General features: G+C 25.0%; 5 protein-coding genes across 5 annotated transcripts; 4 read left to right on the top strand and 1 right to left on the bottom strand.

Annotated features, from left to right (window-relative positions):
• Positions 1-201: 201 nt before the first annotated feature.
• Phum_PHUM299490 (RAC protein kinase DRAC-PK85, putative) lies at positions 202-2,571 on the top strand (the record flags this gene model as incomplete). Its single annotated transcript, XM_002427116.1, has 8 exons — positions 202-295; positions 366-606; positions 860-1,049; positions 1,133-1,330; positions 1,460-1,651; positions 1,746-2,012; positions 2,093-2,257; positions 2,332-2,571. The coding sequence occupies 8 exons, from the start codon at positions 202-204 to the stop codon at positions 2,569-2,571; spliced, it is 1,587 nt and encodes a 528-aa protein (XP_002427161.1).
• Positions 2,572-4,042: 1,471 nt separating this feature from the next.
• Positions 4,043-5,803, bottom strand: Phum_PHUM299480 (Ring-infected erythrocyte surface antigen, putative; the record flags this gene model as incomplete). Its single annotated transcript, XM_002427115.1, has 2 exons — positions 4,043-4,131; positions 4,288-5,803. 2 exons carry the CDS (start codon positions 5,801-5,803, stop codon positions 4,043-4,045), a joined length of 1,605 nt encoding a protein of 534 aa, XP_002427160.1.
• Positions 5,804-6,954: 1,151 nt separating this feature from the next.
• Positions 6,955-7,616, top strand: Phum_PHUM299470 (Centrin-1, putative; the record flags this gene model as incomplete). Its single annotated transcript, XM_002427114.1, has 2 exons — positions 6,955-6,957; positions 7,104-7,616. 2 exons carry the CDS (start codon positions 6,955-6,957, stop codon positions 7,614-7,616), a joined length of 516 nt encoding a protein of 171 aa, XP_002427159.1.
• A 1,385-nt stretch (positions 7,617-9,001) lies between these two features.
• On the top strand, positions 9,002-14,260 carry Phum_PHUM299460 (pre-mRNA-splicing factor ATP-dependent RNA helicase PRP22, putative; the record flags this gene model as incomplete). The annotated part of the gene is made up of 16 exons (XM_002427113.1): positions 9,002-9,095; positions 9,200-9,395; positions 9,489-9,790; positions 10,013-10,428; positions 10,524-10,827; positions 11,011-11,283; positions 11,370-11,551; positions 11,752-11,999; positions 12,090-12,433; positions 12,510-12,832; positions 12,858-12,864; positions 12,913-13,061; positions 13,144-13,409; positions 13,484-13,687; positions 13,788-13,967; positions 14,038-14,260. 16 exons carry the CDS (start codon positions 9,002-9,004, stop codon positions 14,258-14,260), a joined length of 3,711 nt encoding a protein of 1,236 aa, XP_002427158.1.
• A 4,271-nt stretch (positions 14,261-18,531) lies between these two features.
• Positions 18,532-21,478, top strand: Phum_PHUM299450 (mitogen-activated protein kinase ERK-A, putative; the record flags this gene model as incomplete). Its single annotated transcript, XM_002427112.1, has 6 exons — positions 18,532-18,795; positions 18,938-19,132; positions 19,214-19,451; positions 19,560-19,753; positions 20,986-21,172; positions 21,300-21,478. The coding sequence occupies 6 exons, from the start codon at positions 18,532-18,534 to the stop codon at positions 21,476-21,478; spliced, it is 1,257 nt and encodes a 418-aa protein (XP_002427157.1).
• Positions 21,479-23,287: the final 1,809 nt, after the last annotated feature.

Genomic DNA, 23,287 nt, shown 5'->3' with positions numbered 1-23,287 from the left:
TTAAATTTTTCCAACATTTAGCTTTTCCTTAATTTGTAAATTTTTTACCCTTTATTGAATATTACATTGAATATATATTTTTTGAAATACGTTTTATTTTAATTTTTTTTATTAAATTGTTTTTGATTATGATTTATTTTTATTAAATAAATGATTTCAGATTCAGTAAATTACCACATTTTTTGATTTTTTATTTGGAAAATGGCTGAATCTTCCAGTACCTTGCCAAGGGCTGGTAGTGCAGCAGATTTGCCTCCTGCAAATATAATTAAAGAAGGATGGTTGTTTAAAAGAGGTAACAATGGATTATAATGGCATATTCTTGTTTATAAATAGAAAATATATATTATATTTTATTTGTTTAGGTGAACACATCAAAAACTGGAGATCACGATATTTTATTTTATTTGATGATGGCAGCCTTGTAGGTTTTAAAAACAAACCTGAAAGTGTTGGAGCTTATTCAGATCCATTAAATAATTTTACAGTAAAAGGTTGTCAAATTATGTCTGTGGATCGGCCTAAGCCTTATACATTTATTATTAGAGGCCTTCAAATGACTACTGTTATTGAAAGAACTTTTCATGTTGAGACTGAAAAAGAGAGGTAAAATTAAAAATTATTTTTTATTTTTCATTATCTTACTTATCAATAATTTATCATTATCTCTGTTCACAATGAGAGGTTCTTTATTAAGTTATTGTTTACAATAACTATGACTAAATCTTATTTTCAAAAAATTATTAAGAGTTTTGCTGTATATTATTCTTAATTTGAAATTCTCTTTCAATTGTCAAATTTAATTATTTGTAATCTTAATTACTTATTAAGTATTACAAATTTTATTTTTTGACTTTAGAGAAGATTGGGTTGCAGCCATTAGATTGGTAGCTGCAAGACTAGCCGGAATTGAAGATGTTGATGTCGAAATGAGGAGCAATTCTGCTTCAGGTAATGGAAGTATAGATGTAGGAACAATTGATGATTTAAGCGCTAAATTTTCAGTGCAAGGTACATCTCATACTAAAAGCTCTGGAAAGAAAAAAGTTGTAAGTACAATAACGAAATTACCTTTTTTAAAAGTTAATCATTGTAGTTATTCATTAGTTATTCGTCGAGTTATTCGTTTCAGACGTTAGAAAATTTTGAATTTTTAAAAGTTTTGGGGAAGGGAACATTTGGGAAAGTCATTTTATGCAGAGAAAAAGCTACTGGGCATTTATATGCCATTAAAATTTTAAAAAAAGAAGTTATCATTGAAAAGGATGAAGTAGCTCATACTTTGACAGAAAACAGAGTTCTAAGAACTACAAATCATCCTTTTTTAATTGTAAGTGACATATTACTTGTTTTTTTTTTTGAATTATGAAATAGTGTTATCATAATTAACAAAAAAAGAAGGCATTATCAATTTTAATTTAAATAAATTTCATAGATAAATTACTATCCTTTATTTCAGTCGTTAAAATATGCATTTCAAACAGCTGATAGATTATGTTTTGTAATGGAATACGTAAATGGTGGTGAACTTTTCTTTCATTTGTCTCGTGAAAGATTATTCGGAGAAGAAAGAACCAGATTTTATGGAGCTGAAATTATTTCTGCTCTGGGTTACCTACATGAACAAGGAATCATTTACAGAGATTTAAAGGTATATAGAAAATTTAATTTTATACATTCACAAATAAAATATAGTATACTTTGTATTTTAACTTAAGCCTTATAATTATTTTTTGTATTTTTAGTTAGAAAATTTATTACTCGATAACACAGGTCATATAAAAATAGCAGATTTTGGTCTTTGTAAAGAAGATATAACTTATGGTCGTACAACCAAAACTTTTTGTGGTACACCAGAATATTTGGCTCCTGAAGTCCTGGAAGACAACGACTATGGAAGGGCCGTAGACTGGTGGGGAGTAGGAGTCGTCATGTATGAAATGATGTGCGGTAGATTGCCTTTCTTTAATAAAGATCACGATAAATTATTTGCATTAATTCTTATGGAAGACGTGAGTTTACGCAAAAAAAAATTTTTCAAAATCAACAAAAAAAATTTATTTTTATTTTAAGACGACTTTGTTTTGTTCAGGTCAAGTTTCCACGTACAATTAGCGCAGAGGCTAGAAGTGTTTTAGCGGGATTATTGATTAAAAATCCACAAAAACGACTTGGTGGTGGTGTAGATGATGCTAGAGAAATTATGAACCATCCTTTTTTTGCTTCTGTTAATTGGGTAGATCTTGTTCAAAAAAAAGTGAGTGGGATTTTTCATATGCCAAACATAATTTTTAATAACTTACTTTTACTAGTAACAAAACAATTTTTCAGATCACTCCGCCTTTTAAGCCGCAAGTGACGGATGATACTGACACTCGATACTTTGACTCGGAATTCACTGGAGAAAGTGTGGAACTCACACCTCCTGAAAATCCGGGTCCCCTTAATACCATAGCAGAAGAATTAGACCAAAATCAACCTTATTTTCCTCAATTTAGCTACAGCGATCTATCTTCGACGCTTAGCGCTAGCAGTTCCTCCCTTGCTCAGAGTGCCGGCGCCATGCACTAGCACCGTTCTTTTGCCGGGATAGGTAAAGTTTAAAAAATTATTTTTCGACTTCATTGGAGTCAACGTAAAATCACCATTCATTTTATTACAGGTATTTCCTATTTCCTACCGTGTGACTTTATCAAAAATTAATAATCCTTATATTTATTGAGAGATAGAAAAAAAAACAATGGAGTAAAAGGTATAATAATTATATTATCAACATGAGATTTCCAGTAATAATTTAAAAATGAAATACATTATTTGCTGCAACGGTTGCTGATTATTTGTAAAATATATTAAATTAAAAATAATATTTATTATTTTCTTTTCTTTTGTTCCGGTAATGCGAAATTGGAAACGAATTAATTAGCGTACAACAAATAATTATTTAATTTTGTTTAATTAAATAAATTATGTTGCAAATTAATTAAATTATTTATTTTGAATATTGCACTGATTATATTTTTATCCCTGGATTTTCAAACGACTCGTAATTATTTATTTATGTTTAGATAATTAATTTGAGAAAAAATTATTCCGAGAAAATGTTTTTGTGTCATCAATAATAATAATAATAATAATAATAGCATTTATCTATCACGTTTCTTTTCGCATTACCGCCTTTAAAAAAAAAAAATTTGTATTTAAAAAAAAAAAAAATTAATACAATTAATAATATTAATTTTACCAATAATTTAAAAAAAAAAAAAAAAATTGTATAATAGTTGTATGAAAATCTATTAAAAAATAACAGTCTATTGTAAACCAAAGTTATACATTTTGTTTATTTTTTTTTTTTAGCGAATTTAATCTTCTGTTTCGGTTCATTGGTTTTCATAACTTTCCCCCCCTCCCACCTCCCCCCCATCAATATAATCTTATCTTGAACATATTTTTGTAAAATTTGAATAATATTCGTAAATTTGTAAAAAAAATAATTTTTTATCTTTTTTTTTTTTTTTTTAGATTAATTTTAGTGTGAAATTTAGCTGATTAATTTAATATATATAATTATTATTAATAATAATAATTCGAAAAATTCAATTTATAGGAAAAGAATAATTTTGTGGCTTTATTCATATATATATATACATACACATATATATATATATATTGAAAAATGTATTTAGTTTTATTAATATTATTATTAAAAAAATTAAATAAAACAAAACATATGAATTTTTTTTTTTTAAATTTCGATTTTTCAAAACTTTATAGACTTTTTATTTTAATTATTATTATTATTATTATTATTATTATTATTATTATTATTATTATTATTATTTTAATTTTCATAGAAATAAATATTATTAGGTTAATTTTTTGTAAAAAAAAAAAAAAAAAAAATTAATGAAATGATATATGACTTTTATTTTATTATTCTACTTATATTAATTAGTAGTAGTAGTATAAATGATCAGTATTATAGCTTAATTAACTATTTAATATTTATTTATTTATTTTTTTATTAAAATTTAAATTTGTTTTTTTAAATGCCATACACTTTACGACATTTTGAATTAATTAATTGTTCACCTGCTGCGCACTTCATTGGAGCTTTTATTAATGTTCGACCATCTAAAGAACATTGAATAATTTTATTATTATTATTATTATTGTGAAAAATTTTTTGATTATTAATATCAAAATTTTGTAAAATACATTTTTTATCACCGCATAACCATTGAGAAGAATTAGTTGTGGCGTTTTCAAAAACACATAAAGTTTTGTTACATTCCAACGATCTATTTTCTATGTTTAAATGTAAATTTGAATAAGTGCAATTCCACGTATCCGTTTGCAAAAATATGGCGGCATTTTGTTCCTTGTTTGGTGATGGATTTTTGTCAAAACTTGAAACTGTTGTCGCTCCTTCATCATTTTTAAATGTAATGTGAGTTTGTGGAAATGTGTTTGTGGTACCGATAGTTTCGTTAATTTTATTTAATAAATCCTTCATTTTATCTGATATTGTTGAGTTATTAATAACGGTTAAATTATTATTATTATTCACATCTCCTGGAAAAGTAGACGTTTCGATTGATTTATTTTCTTCATTTTTATACGAGCTCGTGTTTGTTGTTATATTAATATCATTAACAAAATTATTTTTATCGACTAAATCGTATTTTTCTGTATTTTCTTTCTCTAATAAACTCTTTTCCGTCGAATGAGTTACATTATTACTCATTTCCGGTTCTCCTTTTTCAAATGTTTCGCTATTAATTCTCGGAGGAATTGAATTTAGGGTTTCATGTATTGTTCTTGGAGAAGATGTAGTCGTATTTCTTTTTTCCATTTCCTCTTCCATTGTTTTTTTCAATAAAGACTCGAGAGTTTCATTACCATCCTTAAAAAAAACTTTTTGTTGCAAAATTCTAGTAAGTTCACTATCGATTTCAACCGTTTTTGAATTATTAACAGAATGAATTTCCTGTTCGACATTAGGTTTTTCATTTTCATTAATTTTTTCCTCTGATCCTTTTGTTTTTTCAATATTAATTTGATTTATTGATTCGTTTTCATGTCCTTCCATAACTGTATGGTTACTATTTCCTTCATGTTTGTTTTTTTCTGAATTTTCCTGGTCAATGAGTGTTGTTTGATTTTCATTAACTGGCAAACCACCATTTACATTATTTAGTTCTGTTTTGTTATTATTTTGTATTGTGTGGTTTAAATTAGACACAATATTATTTTCAGCATTTATTTCAGTCCCATTATGAACAATATCATTTTTTTCAGCATGTAATGTATTGTTTCCTTCAATATTGACATTAATGATAGTAGTAGTAGTAGTAGTGGTATTTGTTTCAGGAGACATGTTAGTACATGTATTTGTCATATCATTGTCTTTATTTTCACAAGTTTCGTTGTCATTTTTATTTTGTGCTGCTGATTGTAATATTCCAGCTAATGCTTTTGCTTTATTTACATTTTTTTTCAACGACTCTGATATTTTAGAATATAATTTATTAGGAACGGTTTGCAAAGAACCTAATAGTGAAAAATTACTTCTTTTAAATCTTAAATTTTGTATCTCTATGACAACATCATCGTAATTGTTTGCTTCTCGATCGTCAGGTATTAAATATTTTTTATTATTTGTATATGTTGGCGTGGCTTCTTCATTCCTTTCATTTGAAATCACAGCTCCCCGTTCAATATATTCTTTATTTATTAAACCACCATTCACAAAACCAATTTTAACGAACACAATTCCGAAAACGATATAATACGCGGGATGCATAGTTTCTTGTTGCTATCTATTTGCGCGCTGAAATTTTATATATGTCATAGAATAATTTAAATGTTGAAACCACAACGATGCAGGGCTTTCAAATTTTTATCATAATACTTACCATAATAAAAAAAAATGTTTTTTTTTCAATCCTGAAATTTGAATAAGTACAAAAGTATAAAAATAAAACATTGTAAAAAGTTTTTATTAAAAATAGTCACGTCAGCAATTTAATTATATAAAAAAAAAAAATTAATGAATTAAAATTTTTTTTCTCCTCAGTTTTAATTTTTTATTAATGCAGCCCTGAAAATTTTTTTTTTTATGTAAATGATACAGAAAGATATTAATATTGATTAAAATTACAGGTCAACCGTGCAATAATGAAGTTCAATTTGAGGTTTTGTTTTCGTCATAGGAAATTTAAAAAAAAAAAAAAAAATTTTTAACCACAATAAAAATTGTCTAATCTTTTTAAATGCGCCGTGTGGTAAACTTTATCTAATAATTTATACACATAAATAAGCAATAACAATACAGTTTATAAACAAAAATTTAAATTCAATTTTAATCAATAATTATTATAAATTTATTGATAAAATAAACAATTATAAAGATTCTAAAATTGTTTCCCAATTATTAAGAATACTGTAAGATTTCATAACCGAAAAAACTTAACCATCTGCTTTTTAATAATTTAATTTAATTATATTAAAACGTATGGGCAGAAAATTAGGGGGAAAAATTTAAACAAAAATTATTTGCAAACTTAAAATATTAGTTATAAGATAAAAAATAAAAAAATTAAACGTTATCTTAAATAGGGTAAAAAAAAAAGGTATTAAAACAGCAAATGTAAAACTTTGAAAGTGAAATAAAGAAAAAAGTAAAAATAAGTTTTTAATATGTTGTAAATTGTGTAAAGAAAAAGAAATTTCTTTTTTTTCAAAATAAGTAAGACGTTAAAGATAACATTTAAAAAGATTAAGTGTAAAAACAAAATTTTAAAGTTACTACCTTAATACTGCTTAGAAAAAAACTGTGATTTTAAGTGCGATTTAGAATTTTTCAATCTATTTCCACGACAAAAGACAATCAACCGAATATTTATTAAGCTTTCATATTGTTTACAAACAAATTATATTACATTGAGAATTACAATGGTAAGTGTAAAATTATAAATTTATATTTTTTATTATTGTCTTAAAAGACATTCTAACTTACTTCAGTATAAGCTTTTTATAAATTTCTTTTTATTGTTTTTTTAATGTTTTCTTTTAATACAATTAAATTATTTGTCTAAATTAAGGCGACTGGATTTCGCAAAGCAGCTGCAGCCACTGTTAGAAAAAAATCATCAGGACCAAAATTTGAATTAACTGAAGAACAAAAAGTTGATATAAAAGATGCTTTTGATTTATTTGATACAGAAGGCACTGGTAAAATTGATACAAAAGAACTTAAGGTTGCTATGAGGGCTCTTGGTTTTGAGCCTAAAAAAGAAGAAATTAAAAAAATGATTGCTGATGTCGATAAAGATGGATCAGGGAAATTGTCTTATGAAGAATTTTTAAATTTAATGACTATTAAAATGGCTGATAAAGATACTAAAGAGGAAATATTAAAAGCATTTAGATTATTTGATGATGATGACACAGGAAAAATATCTTTTAAAAATATTAAAAGAGTAGCTAAAGAACTGGGGGAAAATTTAACAGATGAAGAATTGCAAGAAATGATTGACGAAGCTGATAGAGACGGAGATGGTGAAGTAAATCAAGAAGAATTTTTTAGGATTATGAAGAAAACAAGTTTATATTAACTAAATAATAACTTATGTTTTTATTCGAACACTGATTTATTAAGTGTATAATTATAATTGTTGATTGACACCCTAACTTTTGAAGTTTTCATAGGTTTTGTGTATAAAATTTTTCTTTTGTTGAAATATCAAAATAATTTATGTAATTTTTCAAAACTTTGTTAATTGTTATACTTTTAATTAAAACCTTATAGTATAGAACAAAATATGTATGTATAGTAAAAATTAATAATTTATATTGTAAAACTAAACATATATTTATTTAAATAATTTATAATTAAAAATTGCAATCAACTTAATATCAAAGTTATAAAATATTTATGGTATTCGAATAACGATATGCTATTTTTCTTCAGTATTATAATTTTTCTATTCTACATCTTTAAACTTCCTCCAAGAGGGTAATTTTTTTTAGTAATACAGTAAAGAACATTGTGTGCTGTGTTTCGTTTAAAATATCGAATATTTAATTTTCAATTAAACAAAAAATTTTCTAATTAGACAATATAAATTATACATATTTATAATTGTATAAAACTGTAACTGCATAAATATAATATTTTATTTATTTATTAGAGTGTGATGTACAGTAAATTAAAATTTTTTTTTAAATAAAAGTATATTTTAAGAAATTTTACATTTTTAAAAAATTCAGTATGTAAAGTAGCACAAATTACTTAAAATTTTAATACTATATAAATAACTCCCATATTATAATTTATATATAATTAAAAACTTAATTTTATTTTGTAATGCCTAATAACTTAGTGATGAGATATAAATTCAAAGATAGAAAATAAGACAGTATTTTTTTACTATTATTTTACTACTATTAAATTCGCGCTTTATTTTCATGTTGAGTTAGCTATATGTACGTAATTCGTAATTTTATTACGTACATATGCACATTTTCAAATATGTATATATGAACAGTTTAGGAAATTTAATTTAAAAAAAGGAATATAATAATTAGTTTTTTTTTTTTTTTTTTTTTTTTTTTTTAGCAAATAGCTGGAGATAATAGAAACAATAAAAAATTTTAATTTATCAGGAAAATCGAAAAACTTTTAGTAGCTCTATTTTATTTAACATTTAATAAAGAAATGTGAAAGCAAAAAGTTTTTCGTACTTTGTACTTAATTAAAAAAAAAATCATTTATTTATTCATGTAAATGTTTTAATTATTTTTAAATATTAAAATCTTATAATGATTTTGCTTTCTGTAATTTCAAATTTTTAAAAGTATTATTTGTTTTCGAGTTTGCAATAAAAATTCTAGTGCCACGACTTTTTGTGGTTTCAAAGCATAGTGAACTTACAATTGAAAATTTTTAAATACGAAATTAAATAATTTGTGAAGCAAGCTTAAAAATATAATTTATGAAATGGATGAACTTCAAAAATTAGAGCATCTGTCTTTAGTTTCAAAAATATGCACAGAATTAGAAAACCATCTTGGTATAAATGATAAGGATTTAGGTAAGAAATAAAAACACTTAATAATATTTAAATATAATTATATTAATTTTTATTTAATATTAGGTAATTAATAAGTGTGTTTTAAATAAATTTCTGTTTTGTAGCTGAATTTATAATTGCATTGTCAGAAAAAAACAATACTTTTGAAAGTTTCAAAGCAATCCTTTTAAAAAATGGAGCAGAATTTTCTGATTCATTTATAGAAAATTTACTTCGTTTAATCAAACACATGCAACCAAAAGATAAACCAAAATTGGAAAAAACAGTGAAAGATGTTTTGGCAGAAAAGTTTCCTGCTTTGTCAATGCCAAATGACCCTAAGGTACAAGCATATTTTGATGCTCAAAATATCATAGATCATAAAAAAAACAAAAAAAAAAAAAAAGAACTAAGTACTGAAGATCAATCTAATGATGTAAATGAAGCAATGGCTGTATTAGAATCTCTGGCGCCATCAAATATTGCTAAGATGGCAGAAATCAACAATTTATCAAGAGATGAAAAACTTATTAAAAATGAAAATACAAAACTTGGTGACAATAGGGAAAATAAAGATGTTTCTCCTGCTAAGAGTCTTAGCCCAGAACGGAAACATAAAAGAAAAGATAGGGAATCAACAAAAGATGACAAAAGTAATTATAAAAAAACTAAAATTAGAAATAGAAGTCGAAGCAGGAGCAGAAGTAGAAGTAGAAGTAGGAACAGAAACAAAAGTAGAAGCAGAAGTAGGAACAGAAACAAAAGTAGAAGCAGAAGCAGAAGTAGAAACAGAAACAGAAGCAGAAGCAGAAGTAGAAACAGAAACAGAAGTAGAAGCAGAAGTAGAAACAGATTTAGTAGTAGGGACAGAAATAAGGAATTTGAAAAAAATAATAGAGAAAGTAAAAACAGAAAAAAAAGGTACACAAGTGATGAAGAACTAAAACATGATAGATATTCTCATCAAGACAAAGACTACAAGAGGAGAAGATCCAGATCTCATTCTAGAAGCTTGCATAGAAAAAAAAGATCTAGTCTTGAAAGAAGGAAAATGTCTAGATCACCAAGTTATGACAGAAAAAAATTTCAAAGAAATTTTTACTCTAAAGATGAAAATGTTAGAAATCAAACTCATAGAGGTAGATCTAAAACTCCGGAAAAAGATTTACCTTGTGATCCAGAAGTTGGAAAAATTTATAATGGAAAAATAGCTAATATAGTTCCTTTTGGCTGTTTTGTACAATTAGAAAATTTAAGAAAAAGGTGGGAGGGATTAGTTCACATATCTCAGTTAAGAAGAGAGGGAAGAATAACTACAGTTGCTGATGTCGTATCTCGTGGTCAAAAAGTAAAGGTATATCATAAAAGTATTTTTCTATAATGCTATAATTTCCTTTACAAAAATTTTTTAATTTAGTTGTAAAACTTATAAGACTTTTGTTTATGCAGGTTAAGGTTCTTTCAGTAACCGGACAAAAAGTTTCACTGTCGATTAAAGATGTTGATCAAGATACAGGAAAAGATTTAAATCCAATCACACAAGGCCTTAGAGAGCAAGAGGAAGAAATTGCTCACAGAAATCCAGATAGACCTATATCTTTATTAGAACTGCAAAGAAATCATGATGAGGAAGAAGGAGAAAGTAGAAAAAGAGTTCATAGAATATCTTCACCTGAAAAATGGGAATTAAAGCAAATGATTTCTGCATCCTGTATAAACAGGAGTGAATTACCAGATTTCGATGAGGAAACCGGTACTTATTACTTCTTGATAATTACTTATGAATAAATTTACTTAAATACTTTTTTTTTATAAATTAAAATTAAAATTGTATGGCAAGTTTTAATAGTATCTAAAATAGTTTTAAGACTTTAAGCACAAAATATCATATTTTTATAATATATATAAGTATAAAATTTTTTTTTTGCTATTAAAGGTTTACTTCCAAGGGAAGAAGATGAAGAAGAAGATATAGAAATTGAATTGGTAGAAGATGAGCCTCCTTTTTTGCAAGGACACGGTCGAATGCTTCACGATTTGAGTCCTGTTAGAATAGTTAAAAATCCTGATGGTAGTCTTGCTCAAGCTGCAATGATGCAAAGTGCATTATCAAAAGAAAGAAGGGAACAAAAAATGTTACAAAGAGAACAAGAAATGGATTCAATGCCTCAGACATTAAATAAAAACTGGATAGATCCATTACCAGAGGGTAAGAAGGCTCGAATTGCTAGAAAGAAGCAAAGTATATCAAGCTGGAATTCACTAATTTTTAAATATTGTAACATTTGGTTTTAGCTGATACCAAAACAGTGACAGCCAACATGAGAGGAGTTGGAGTAATTTCTCAAGATTTACCAGAGTGGAAAAAACATGTCATTGGAGGAAAGAAAAGTTCTTTTGGGAAAAAAACAAACATGACATTACTCGAGCAAAGAGAAAGTCTCCCAATTTTTAAACTTAAAGATGATCTTATTAAGGTACCAGTAATTTAAAAGTTTTATATTTTTGAGATTTTTGCATATTATTTATTTTTACTATTTAATAATTTTAATTATTCGTATTTGTTAATATTACTTTTAATAATTATTTCAAAGTAATTTGTCTTTGTACTCATCGTATTTAGAAAATTTTTTCTTTAGTATTTAAATTCCTAAATTTAATGACTCTGACATTTCAGGCTGTAACAGACAATCAAATTTTAATAGTGATTGGAGAAACGGGTTCTGGGAAAACTACTCAAATCACACAATATTTAGCAGAGTCTGGTTTTACGTTCCGTGGTAAAATAGGGTGCACCCAACCTCGAAGAGTTGCAGCTATGAGCGTAGCAAAACGTGTAGCTGAAGAATTTGGATGCCGTTTGGGACAAGAAGTGGGCTACACAATTCGTTTCGAGGATTGTACCAGTCCAGAAACAGTTATTAAGTAAAATCATTAAAAAATTTTATTGATTACTTAAATAACATTTTTATAAATTTTTTTTATTCTACTAATTAAATATATATTTTTTAACAGATACATGACGGACGGTATGCTTCTTAGAGAATGTCTTGTAGATTTGGACTTGAAAAATTATTCAGTCGTAATGTTAGATGAGGCTCATGAAAGAACTATTCATACGGACGTTTTGTTCGGTTTATTAAAACAAGCTGTGAGAAAACGTCCGGAATTAAAGCTTATTGTAACTTCAGCCACATTAGACGCAGTTAAATTTTCCCAGTATTTTTTCGAGGCTCCTATTTTTACTATACCTGGAAGAACATTTCCGGTAGAAGTATTGTATACAAAAGAACCGGAAACTGATTACTTGGATGCTAGTTTAATTACTGTTATGCAGATTCATCTTCGAGAACCTCCTGGTATGGAAAATTTTATTCTCATTTTAATAATACCATTTTTATGAAATTTAATAAATTTAAATCATTTATTTTGTAGGTGATATTTTACTTTTTTTAACTGGTCAAGAAGAAATCGATACTGCTTGTGAAATTTTATACGAAAGAATGAAATCGCTGGGTCCGGATGTGCCCGAGCTCATTATTCTTCCAGTGTATTCCGCTCTTCCAAGCGAAATGCAAACCAGAATTTTCGAGCCTGCACCTCCTGGTTCACGTAAAGTAGTTATTGCTACGAATATTGCTGAAACTTCTCTAACTATTGATGGAATTTATTATGTTGTCGACCCTGGATTCGTTAAACAAAAAGTTTATAATTCAAAGACAGGAATGGATAGTTTAGTAGTGACCCCTATATCTCAGGTTTGAATTTTACTTTAATTATAAGTTTCAGTGTGTTGAATTGTATTTATTTTTTTGTTAATTTTTTATTTAGGCCCAAGCCAAGCAGCGCGCGGGAAGAGCTGGGAGAACTGGACCTGGAAAGTGTTACAGATTATATGTTGAAAGAGCTTACAGAGACGAAATGCTTCCCACTCCTGTTCCAGAAATTCAAAGAACGAATCTCGCCACAACCGTAAGTTTTAAAAAAGTATTTTCTTTAATTTGATATCATCAAAAATTTATTTTAATTAAAATATTTAATTCATCAATTATTTTAATAGGTTTTACAGTTAAAAACTATGGGTATAAATGACCTACTTCATTTCGATTTTATGGACGCTCCACCCGTAGAGTCTTTAATTATGGCTCTCGAACAATTGCATTCTTTGAGCGCTTTGGATGATGAAGGTCTTCTAACTCGATTGGGTAGAAGAATGGCAGAATTCCCGTTGGAACCTAATTTATCTAAAATGTTAATTATGTCAGTTCATTTAGGATGTTCGGATGAAATTTTAACCATCGTTTCAATGCTTAGCGTTCAAAATGTATTTTACAGGTAGAAAAAGAATTTGAAATAATTGAAATATTTATTTATTTGCAAATTAGCGTTATACAGAAATTTTGTTTTAGACCTAAAGATAAACAAGCATTAGCCGATCAAAAAAAAGCAAAATTTAACCAAATGGAGGGAGATCATTTAACTCTTTTGGCTGTTTACAATTCGTGGAAAAACAATAAGTTTTCAAATGCTTGGTGCTACGAAAACTTTGTACAAATTCGAACGTTAAAAAGAGCTCAAGATGTGCGAAAGCAATTGTTGGGTATCATGGACAGGTAATTATGAAAGCTACCTAAATAATTGTTAATTTAAAAAATATTTAAACTTTAATTTTTAATAACAAATCGTTTACTTTATTTTTTTTTTTATTTTCAGACATAAACTGGATGTAGTTTCTGCTGGAAAAAATACCGTAAGAGTTCAAAAATGTGTTTGTTCAGGTTTTTTTAGAAATGCAGCCAAAAAAGATCCACAGGAAGGTTATAGAACCTTGGTCGATAGTCAAGTTGTTTACATTCATCCTTCCAGTGCATTATTTAACAGACAACCGGAATGGTAAATCATTATTTCTTTTCATAATAAATCTCAGATTTATAACCGAGTTTAATGTTTGAAAATATTTTAGGGTTATTTACCACGAGTTGGTTCAAACCACGAAGGAATATATGCGGGAAGTGACAACGATTGATCCTAAATGGTTGGTTGAATTTGCCCCGGCATTTTTTAAATTTTCAGACCCGACTAAGCTGAGTAAATTTAAAAAGAATCAACGATTAGAACCCTTGTATAATAAATATGAAGAACCGAATGCATGGAGAATATCTCGAGTTCGCAGAAGGAGAAATTAAATCGTCCTCGATTTAAATCTACCCATTATTTACAAATCGATTATTCGATTAGAAATATTTTTTAATACTGTTAGTACTATACTTTGGAAAATTTTTATAATTTTTATTTAAATTATTAAAAAACATTTTTATTGAATTATACAATCGAAGTAATTTGTTAAAATTTATGGAAACCATTTTAATTTTTTTAAATTTATAAAAACAAAGTATTAAATTTATTGGCTATTATTGATTTTTCAATTATCATATTTACAATAACTGAATTAATTTTATTTGCAAAAATATCAATAAAAAAAATTTTTGTTTATTTTTATTTTTGACAGTTTCAAATCGCTCAGGTTTTTATATTTTTTATTTCGACGTGTAAATTAAAAAAATAAATAAACCGTAAAAGTTTGAAAACTTTTAATAAATTTATTAATAAATAAATAATTTATTGTAAATAGTAGTTGATTTATTTTTCATCATAAAAAATGCAAATAATGGCCAAAGTCAGGGTTAAAAAAGGTTTTTTAGAAAATTTGAAAATACTAATTTAAAATTATTTACTAATTTATTTTAATAGAATTAATTCAAAGTTTAATTAATTAATTATACTTTAGTTGATACTTCTTTTTAAAAAAAAAAATTAGGGTAGAAAAACGTTTTGTGAGATACATCTTAAAATATTTTAATTGTAATATAAAATTTAATATTATAAATTTAGACACAAGGGTTTAGAAAGGAAAAAAGAAAAAAGTTATTGTAGACGCAAAAGTGTAGAAAATAGATTCGAATTAATTTTTCTATTCAATCCTAGAACAAAGTTAAAGGATTTTATAAATTACTCATTTGAAAATTGGGTCTTAATTTTTATGTATTTTTTGTCTGTCAGTCAAATTTTACAAAATTTAAATTGTTTCCCTGTGTCAACTTTTATCATTTTTACCCTTATCTGTTAATAATTATATGTAAAAAAATTATTTGAATATTTCATAAAAATAATATGCATTTATTTAAATTTATGGCTTAATAATTATAATATATCATTCTCATGTTATCAAATTGTTTGAAGTATTACAATTTAAAGGAAATTAATTTTTATACTAAGTTAGACATACATATTTTCCATTAGAATAAAACTTTAATTTTTTATTTTAAGTAGTTTGATTTAATTTCACTAGAGAGCGATACCGTTTGATGCGCAATAAAATTAACGCATGCGCAAAAGCAAATATTGAGAGCTAGAGTTGCTGACGTATCTACGTCGTCATGTTCGGGTGTTTTCGGGTTTGCGTAAAGAAATTTGATTGGCTACGATGTTTGCCGAGTTAGCCAATGTCTGAAGCATCAAAAATTTATTAAAGACCTGAAAATTATCTCGTTTTTGTACCATGTAAAAATGGATATCTTTTTACTTTAAAGTTTCTACATCGTAATTTAATTATTGTACAGTGTTTTACATATTCAATATAAAGTTATTAATGTAGGATATATGGGTTTTAAATATTTAAAATTGTGATTTTTTTGGGACTTATTTTCAACCCGTGTGCCAAGGATGTTTGCAAGAAGTATGATATTTCAATGAACTTTATGGACATTTATGAAAGAACATACTGTCGTTAGAAATGAGTGGACGGCCAAGAACTACGTCCTTTGCAGAGGGTAACAAGCAACTACCAAATCCTCCTCTAGGGGGCATGAAAATAAGTAGTAAGTGCAGTAAAAATTGAGCTTGGTTCGTCGGTAGGCCTATGTCGGATGTCCAAAATGGCCGCCATTTAGCTTAATTCCCGCAAGAAAAGTTCTGAAAAGTATGTATTTAAGATACGAGATCCCCGAATAATACATCTTGGATAATTATGTTTTTGCCAAAAAAATTAAAAAAGCAATGCCAATAGTCATTCAATTGATAGCAACTTTGGACCAAGTTTTTTTTGCTACCTCCCCTATTACTACACGTTCGAAAAACATCATCATTCAACCCAAATTAGCTCAGCAAATTGATTTTACGGCGTATTTTTATATTTTACTTTACATTACTTTACTTTTTAAAAATCCCCTTTTTTGGCCTACCGACAATATCACATATACTTCACATTTGTCTTACCGAATTTATTTTATTAAAAATTTCGATATTTGAATAGTTTTTTTTTTTTTTTTTTGAAAACTTGTAGGAAATCCTTGCAAGCTCAATTTTTTTGCAATGTTTTTGTTCTGAATATCTTTGAAGTTCTACATATACCATGCACTTATTATAATAATGGTAGGCAAAGCAGAAATACAATTACTTAAGTTTAGGGTGTTGAAAAAAAAAAAATTTTTTTTTAAAGTTACAATATGACTGCTGTAAATTTTTTACTTTCAATCATTATAAAAAATATTTAAATAAGTAGTTTCAAAAAAGAAAAAAATAATAGCAATAATAATAATTTGTTGCGAGTATGTGTAGAATTTTAAATTATCTTCGACTTTGAAGAATTCAAATGACACTATTGCCTTTTTAAAAAAAAAAAAATAATTAATTAAAAATAAATAATAAAATAATAATATAAAATAAATTTTATTTGAATCGAATGAAAAAAATAATGATTTAATTGTTAATAAGTAATAGTCGTAACTTGTTTATTTTGAACTGCAAGGTTTCCTACTGAAAAAAAATGTGTATAAAATTTGAAATCACTTAAAATTTTATTTATTATAAACTGTATAATTTTTTTTTTTTTTTTATTAACTGTAAAGTTAATAATGATATAGATAAAAATGTGCAGTATCTGTTGTTCCATTGCTCTTACCATATCTGCATGGCTTTTTCCAAAAAAAAATTTATTATACAAAAAGCTACCTTTTTTTGTAATACCTATTTTCATGCTGTTCTTTCCTTTAAAATAATTTTGAGCTTTTTCTTATCTCTTAAATTTTTTATTATAAAAGAATTATACATAATTTATTTTATAAAAAATTACTCAAATTAATATCTGATTATAAAATTCGATTAGAAATTTATTTTTTGAACGTTATTCACTTAAAATAAATGATTAAACGATTAAGTAAATAATAATAAAAATTTTTAATTTAAAACTATTTAAAAAAAATTTTTTTCGATATTTAAACTGTTTTAGAGTGACAGTTATTTCTGTCTTAGAAAATAATATATAATTATTGCTGGTTAGTATTCTAAATTTTTATTGGATACATCTTATTGTTATTTAAAAAAGAAAACTAGCTCAAAATTAATTTTAAATACTTGGTCGAACCTATCCATTTACAAAAACTTAATTAAAGAGGTAAAAAAAATTATTAGTATTATTATTACTTTTAAATATGTTTAAATTTTTTACCTCTTTATTTTTCCCAAGTTCAAAAATCTTCTAATCCTTTTCTTTATATTATAAAATATTTCCAACACAGTTGTAAATTTATCAAGCACACATTTTTGAATACTCGTCTAATATTTTTAAAGAAAAGTTTAATTTGTTGTCATTTTCTACTCCTTAAAGTGAAAATAATAATAATAATTTTTATAAAAATTATTAAAATAAATATTTATTATTTTTATATGAAAAGTGTGTCGTTGCAGATTGTCATTTATATTTTTATATTATATTTTTTTATAATGTAACTTGTTTCATTAGTATATTAGTGTGCGCATTTATAAAGTATTTTATTTATGAAACATTTAAAATTTATCTTCATTTAAATTATTTAAAATGAAACATTTAAATATATCTTCAAAGATATATTTAGTGTAAATAATTACTTTTTTGATAATGCTGGCCTACCTATCAATAATTACTACAAAACATATTTTTTTATTTATAAAATCATTTTATAGGTATTGCAGTATAATAAATAGACTCGTTTACAAAAATGTTTTTATGCAAATTTTCGTGAGAATATCAACAAAAAAAAAATTTTTTTTTATTTTTTAATTACTCGAGTTAAATGTTTTAAGTTTATTTTAGTTATTAAATTATACTCTTAAATTAATTCCTCCAATTAATTATTTGTTTGTGTTATTATTCTTCTTCTTACACTTTTCATATTTGAATATAATGTATTGGTGTTTAAATGGATAAAATCCACTTTAAAAAAAATTATTATGTATTTTTTCCACTATTGTTTTAACTTTTTTGTTTAAATTTTTGTTACCCTTTTTTCTTATTTCGTATGTAATTGATTTGACGTTATAAAAAAATTTCTTTCCTGTGTTCTAAGTGCTCTTACTAAAAGGGACAAAAAAGTATTTTTCTATAATTATTATTACAATCGTTTCCTTTTTTTTTGTGTATATGGAATATTATTTTAAATTAATTTTAAAAGGGGTATTTTTAGAAAATAATTGTGGATTTATTTTTGACATAGGCAAAGATGGCAGTAAGATAACAACAGTAGTTGCAACTCCCGGGCAAGGTCCTGATGGACCCCAAGAAATTTCTTATATGGACACTAAAGTTATTGGAAATGGATCGTTTGGTGTAGTTTATCAAGCAAAACTATGCGACTCAGGCGAACTCGTAGCTATAAAAAAAGTTTTACAGGATAAAAGGTTTAAGGTATTTGACAAATTTAAAATCATTTCACTTCATTTTGACTTTTTTAAGGTTACGTAAAGTTTATATCTCATTTTGAAATTAAAAATTAGAAATTATTTTCACATTTGTTACTATTATTATTATTATTATTTTTTTTTTCTAGAATCGAGAACTTCAAATAATGAGAAGATTGGAACATTGTAATATAGTTAAACTCAAATACTTTTTTTATTCGAGCGGGGAAAGGAAAGATGATGTATATTTGAATTTGGTTCTGGAATACATACCAGAGACAGTTTATAAAGTAGCGAGGCATTATAACAAATCAAAGCAAACAATACCTATTAGTTTTATAAAGGTTGTTCTCAACGACGTGTAATTATAAAAAAAAAAAAAAAAAAAAAAAAAATAGTTGTTACAATTTTACACATGTTTTCAGCTATACATGTATCAATTGTTTCGGTCATTAGCGTACATACATTCATTGGGAATATGCCACCGAGATATTAAGCCGCAAAACTTGCTCCTTGATCCCGATACCGGCGTTTTAAAACTTTGCGACTTCGGATCAGCTAAGCACCTTATTAAAGGAGAACCAAATGTATCGTACATATGTTCTCGTTACTATAGAGCTCCTGAATTAATATTCGGTGCAATTGATTATACTACTAAAATCGGTTGGTTTTTTGCAATGAAAATTAATTTCTAATTTTTTCTTGTTTTTACTAAGGGAAAAATCATTGAAAATTATTATTTAAAAATTTTTTTTTTTTTTTTTTTTTTAGATGTTTGGAGTGCTGGATGCGTGTTGGCTGAACTTTTGTTAGGTCAGCCAATATTTCCGGGAGACTCAGGTGTGGACCAATTGGTCGAAATTATCAAAGTTTTAGGCACTCCTACCAGGGAGCAAATTCGTGAAATGAATCCTAACTACACAGAGTTTAAATTTCCCCAAATAAAATGTCATCCGTGGTTAAAGGTAAGATTATAACCCTTTATTTTATTTTAATAGTTCTATTTAATCAATTATCATTAATGGCGTCGGGGGTAAGGTTTATAAAAAATAATTATTTGATAGCTTTAAAAAAAAAAAAAAAAAAAAAAAAAAAAATTAAAGAGCGAGACCTGGACTCGGGATATTTTCCCTTGCAGTTCGCGCTTGAAAGAATGTCTTTTCCTAAAAGTTCAACACAGCATCAGAAAATTAGAGTAAGTTTTCCTCTATTGTCTGGGGGGGTGTGTTTTTATTTGTTACACAATTTGTGTGCAAAAAAACTAAAAAAAAAAAAAAATGACAACTTGCTTACTTTAATTTTATATAATCTACACATTTTGTGTAAATTTTGTTTGCTGGACACATATAACTTTAATAAAAACGTCGAAACTAAATTTTTGTCGCATTCAATATTGCATTATTTAATCTTTCAAATATCTTTATTTGTTGTTTTAATACTAAAATTTTTTTTTTTTTTTTTTTCTATGACAATCTCCAATCGAGTTAAAATATTTTTTAGAAAGTTTTTCATTTGATGCTAAAAAAAAAACTAAGATTCTTCAAAAAAAAAAAAAAAAAAAATTCTAATGAAGTAGATTTATTTTTTAAAATCTGATTATCAAATTTGAATTTTTATTTTTTTATGTATTAAATGTATTGCAATAATTTTTATAATTTAAATTGCGCTTTTTAATTTCAGAAATTTTAAATTTCCATATAAATATCTACTACTTATTTGTATATCGTAAATATCACGTAAGTCACACGACAGAAAAAATACATTCATCTGCATCTTTAATTATTTTATAGCTCTCAGAATCGTAAGATAAAAGACAGTACAAAAAAAAAATAAGATAAATATTCGTTATTACTTTAGAATAATTTTTTTTTCAATTTTTCTATTATTATATTTTAATATTTTATTCTATAGAACAGTACCATTAAAAAAAAATGACATATATGTATATAAATATATTGTTATTTAACAAAGAATTAATATATGACATTTAAGCCATTAATTATTTAATTTAAAAAATAACAGTGGTAATAAAACCATTTTGTTTGAATTGCTTTGTTGTACCGTACCACAGTTCAGTTTTTTTTTTTTTTTTTTAAATAAAAAATATTTTGAAAAAAAGTGTTTTTTTTTTGTAAACATTGGAGATTTTTTTTTTTGAAAATTTCCCCCTTAATAATATAAAAAAAATTACTTTCAGGTGTTTCGAGCAAGAACTCCGCAAGAAGCAATTGAACTTGTTTCATTACTTTTGGATTACACTCCATCGTTGAGACTTAATCCATTGCAAGCTTGCGCTCATTCATTCTTTGATGAGCTTAGGGAAACTCAAACTCGCCTCCCCAATGGTCGAGAACTTCCACCTTTATTTAATTTTACAGAACACGGTAAAAATTGAAATAATTTTTTTAATTAGAAATAATGTCTGCTATATTTAATAAGTATATATTTTAAAGAGAATTAAGAGCTGCGTATCAACGTTATAAAAGTTAATTTTTATTGATTTTTATGTAGAGTTAACAATTCAACCATCATTAAATTCAATTTTACTGCCAAGGCACGTAGCAGATTCATCAGTATCCACTTCGGTACCTGTAAATCAAGCAGAAAATTCTACAGCGCAAGGAGAGACCGGAGCTCCCATGTCGGAAACAGCAAACGCCGCCGAGCAGTCTACATCCAACATGGCTTAAAATCCAGTCTTATTTTATTATATTAAAAAAATTTTTTTTTTTTTTTTACCTTTTTTTCTTTATTTCTTTTTTTTTTTTTTTTTTTTTTTTTTTCATTTCTTTTTCTTTTCTTTTTTTTTTTCTTTTTTTTTTTTTTTTAAAAAAAATAAGGGGAGCAAATGTCAATTTCTTTCAAAGCAAAGCATATGAAAATGTCATCAATTTATTATTACCACCACTACTTTTTTTTTTTTTTTTTTTCAAGACCTCTATTAATTCCCAAATACTAAGCTTTGCAAATTTAATTAAAAAAAAAAAAAACATTGCAATGTTTTCGATTATAGTTTTCTAGTTAAATAAATATAAATTTAATTTAATTTAATTAAAAAAAAAAAATAATAAAATAAAATAAAAAAAAAAGGGCTGTTTCTATATCAAAATTTAAAAAAAAAAAAAACAAAAAAAAATAAAATGGGTTCTTTTGTTTTTTAAAATTTCAAGAGTGTTGGTCATAAATTAAAAGTTCTAAACACTATACATATATATATATATATAAAAATAAAAAAAAATTGTAAAGAAATAACATCAAATGTTTTAGCATATTAACGAGCACCTTTAATAAAAAAGTGTTAAGAAAATAATTTTTTTTTTTTTTTTTGTTATACATAAAATTAAAAAAAAATTTTTTTTTTTTTTATTAGATGTTTACATTTTAATTAAAAGAAAGAAAGAAAGTGTTCTTGCCCTTAAACTTAATTAAATAATATTAAGTGTTTTTAACAATATTTTTTTAATAAAGTCATTATTATTATTAGGTACATACATATATATATATATATATATATATATATATATATATATATATATATATATATATATATATATATATAAATATATATATATATATATAAATATATATATATTTTATAAATAGAAGAAAGGCTTAGTATTTTACAATATTTGTCTTTCAATAAAAAAAAAAAAAAATAATAATACTTTTCTTTTAATTTATTGTATTAGTTTATTAAAATAAATGTAAACAAAGTTATGCGAATGTTTATCAAAAATAATTAATTGGCTTTTACAAAAGGAAAAAATCATAAAAATCACTATCGAACATTAAATAATAATAATAATAACTTATCAAGGAAATGAGATATTTTTTGGTATCCATATTATGTATATATAAAAAAAAAAAAAAAAAAATTTTTTTTTTTTGTTATATATATATATATATATATATATGATGAATTATTTGAAGAAAAAAGAAATGAATTAATAAATTTATTTTTTACCATGTATTGCTTTATAAAATTTCTTATCTATATTGATTGATTGATTGATTGATTTTTAATTAATTAATTAAGTAAATTTTTTATTTGTTTTCGTAATATTTTCAAAATGCTACATAATTTTAAAAAAAAAAAAAAATGGTTATATTAGAGTTACCACACACACACACACACACTTAATATCTCAATTTAATTTAATTTAATTTAAAAAAAAAGGAAAATTCATATAGATAAGGAAATTATTATTATTTATGGCCATCACTCTACTCACTAACAACAAAATTGTTACAAAAAAAAAACAAATAATAATAATAATTAATTTTATTTTTAAATAAAAAATATGATTGGAAAATTGGCATGCGTTATTAAAAAGAGAGGAAATGTTTACATCACAAAGAAAAAAAAAACATAATAATAATAATAATAAAATACTAGAATTCTAAATAGTTTTTTTTTTTAAATGTATAATATTTATTCAAAAAATAAATTTTCAGTGAGATTAGTTTTAATTTACGAATAAAAATATTTATGTTAATAA

This window comes from Pediculus humanus, genomic scaffold (assembly GCF_000006295.1).
Source record: "Pediculus humanus corporis 1103172107682 genomic scaffold, whole genome shotgun sequence".
Classification (NCBI taxonomy): domain Eukaryota; kingdom Metazoa; phylum Arthropoda; class Insecta; order Psocodea; family Pediculidae; genus Pediculus; species Pediculus humanus.
Note: the sequence above shows the minus strand (reverse complement) of the source record. Positions and strands in the feature narration are given on the sequence as shown.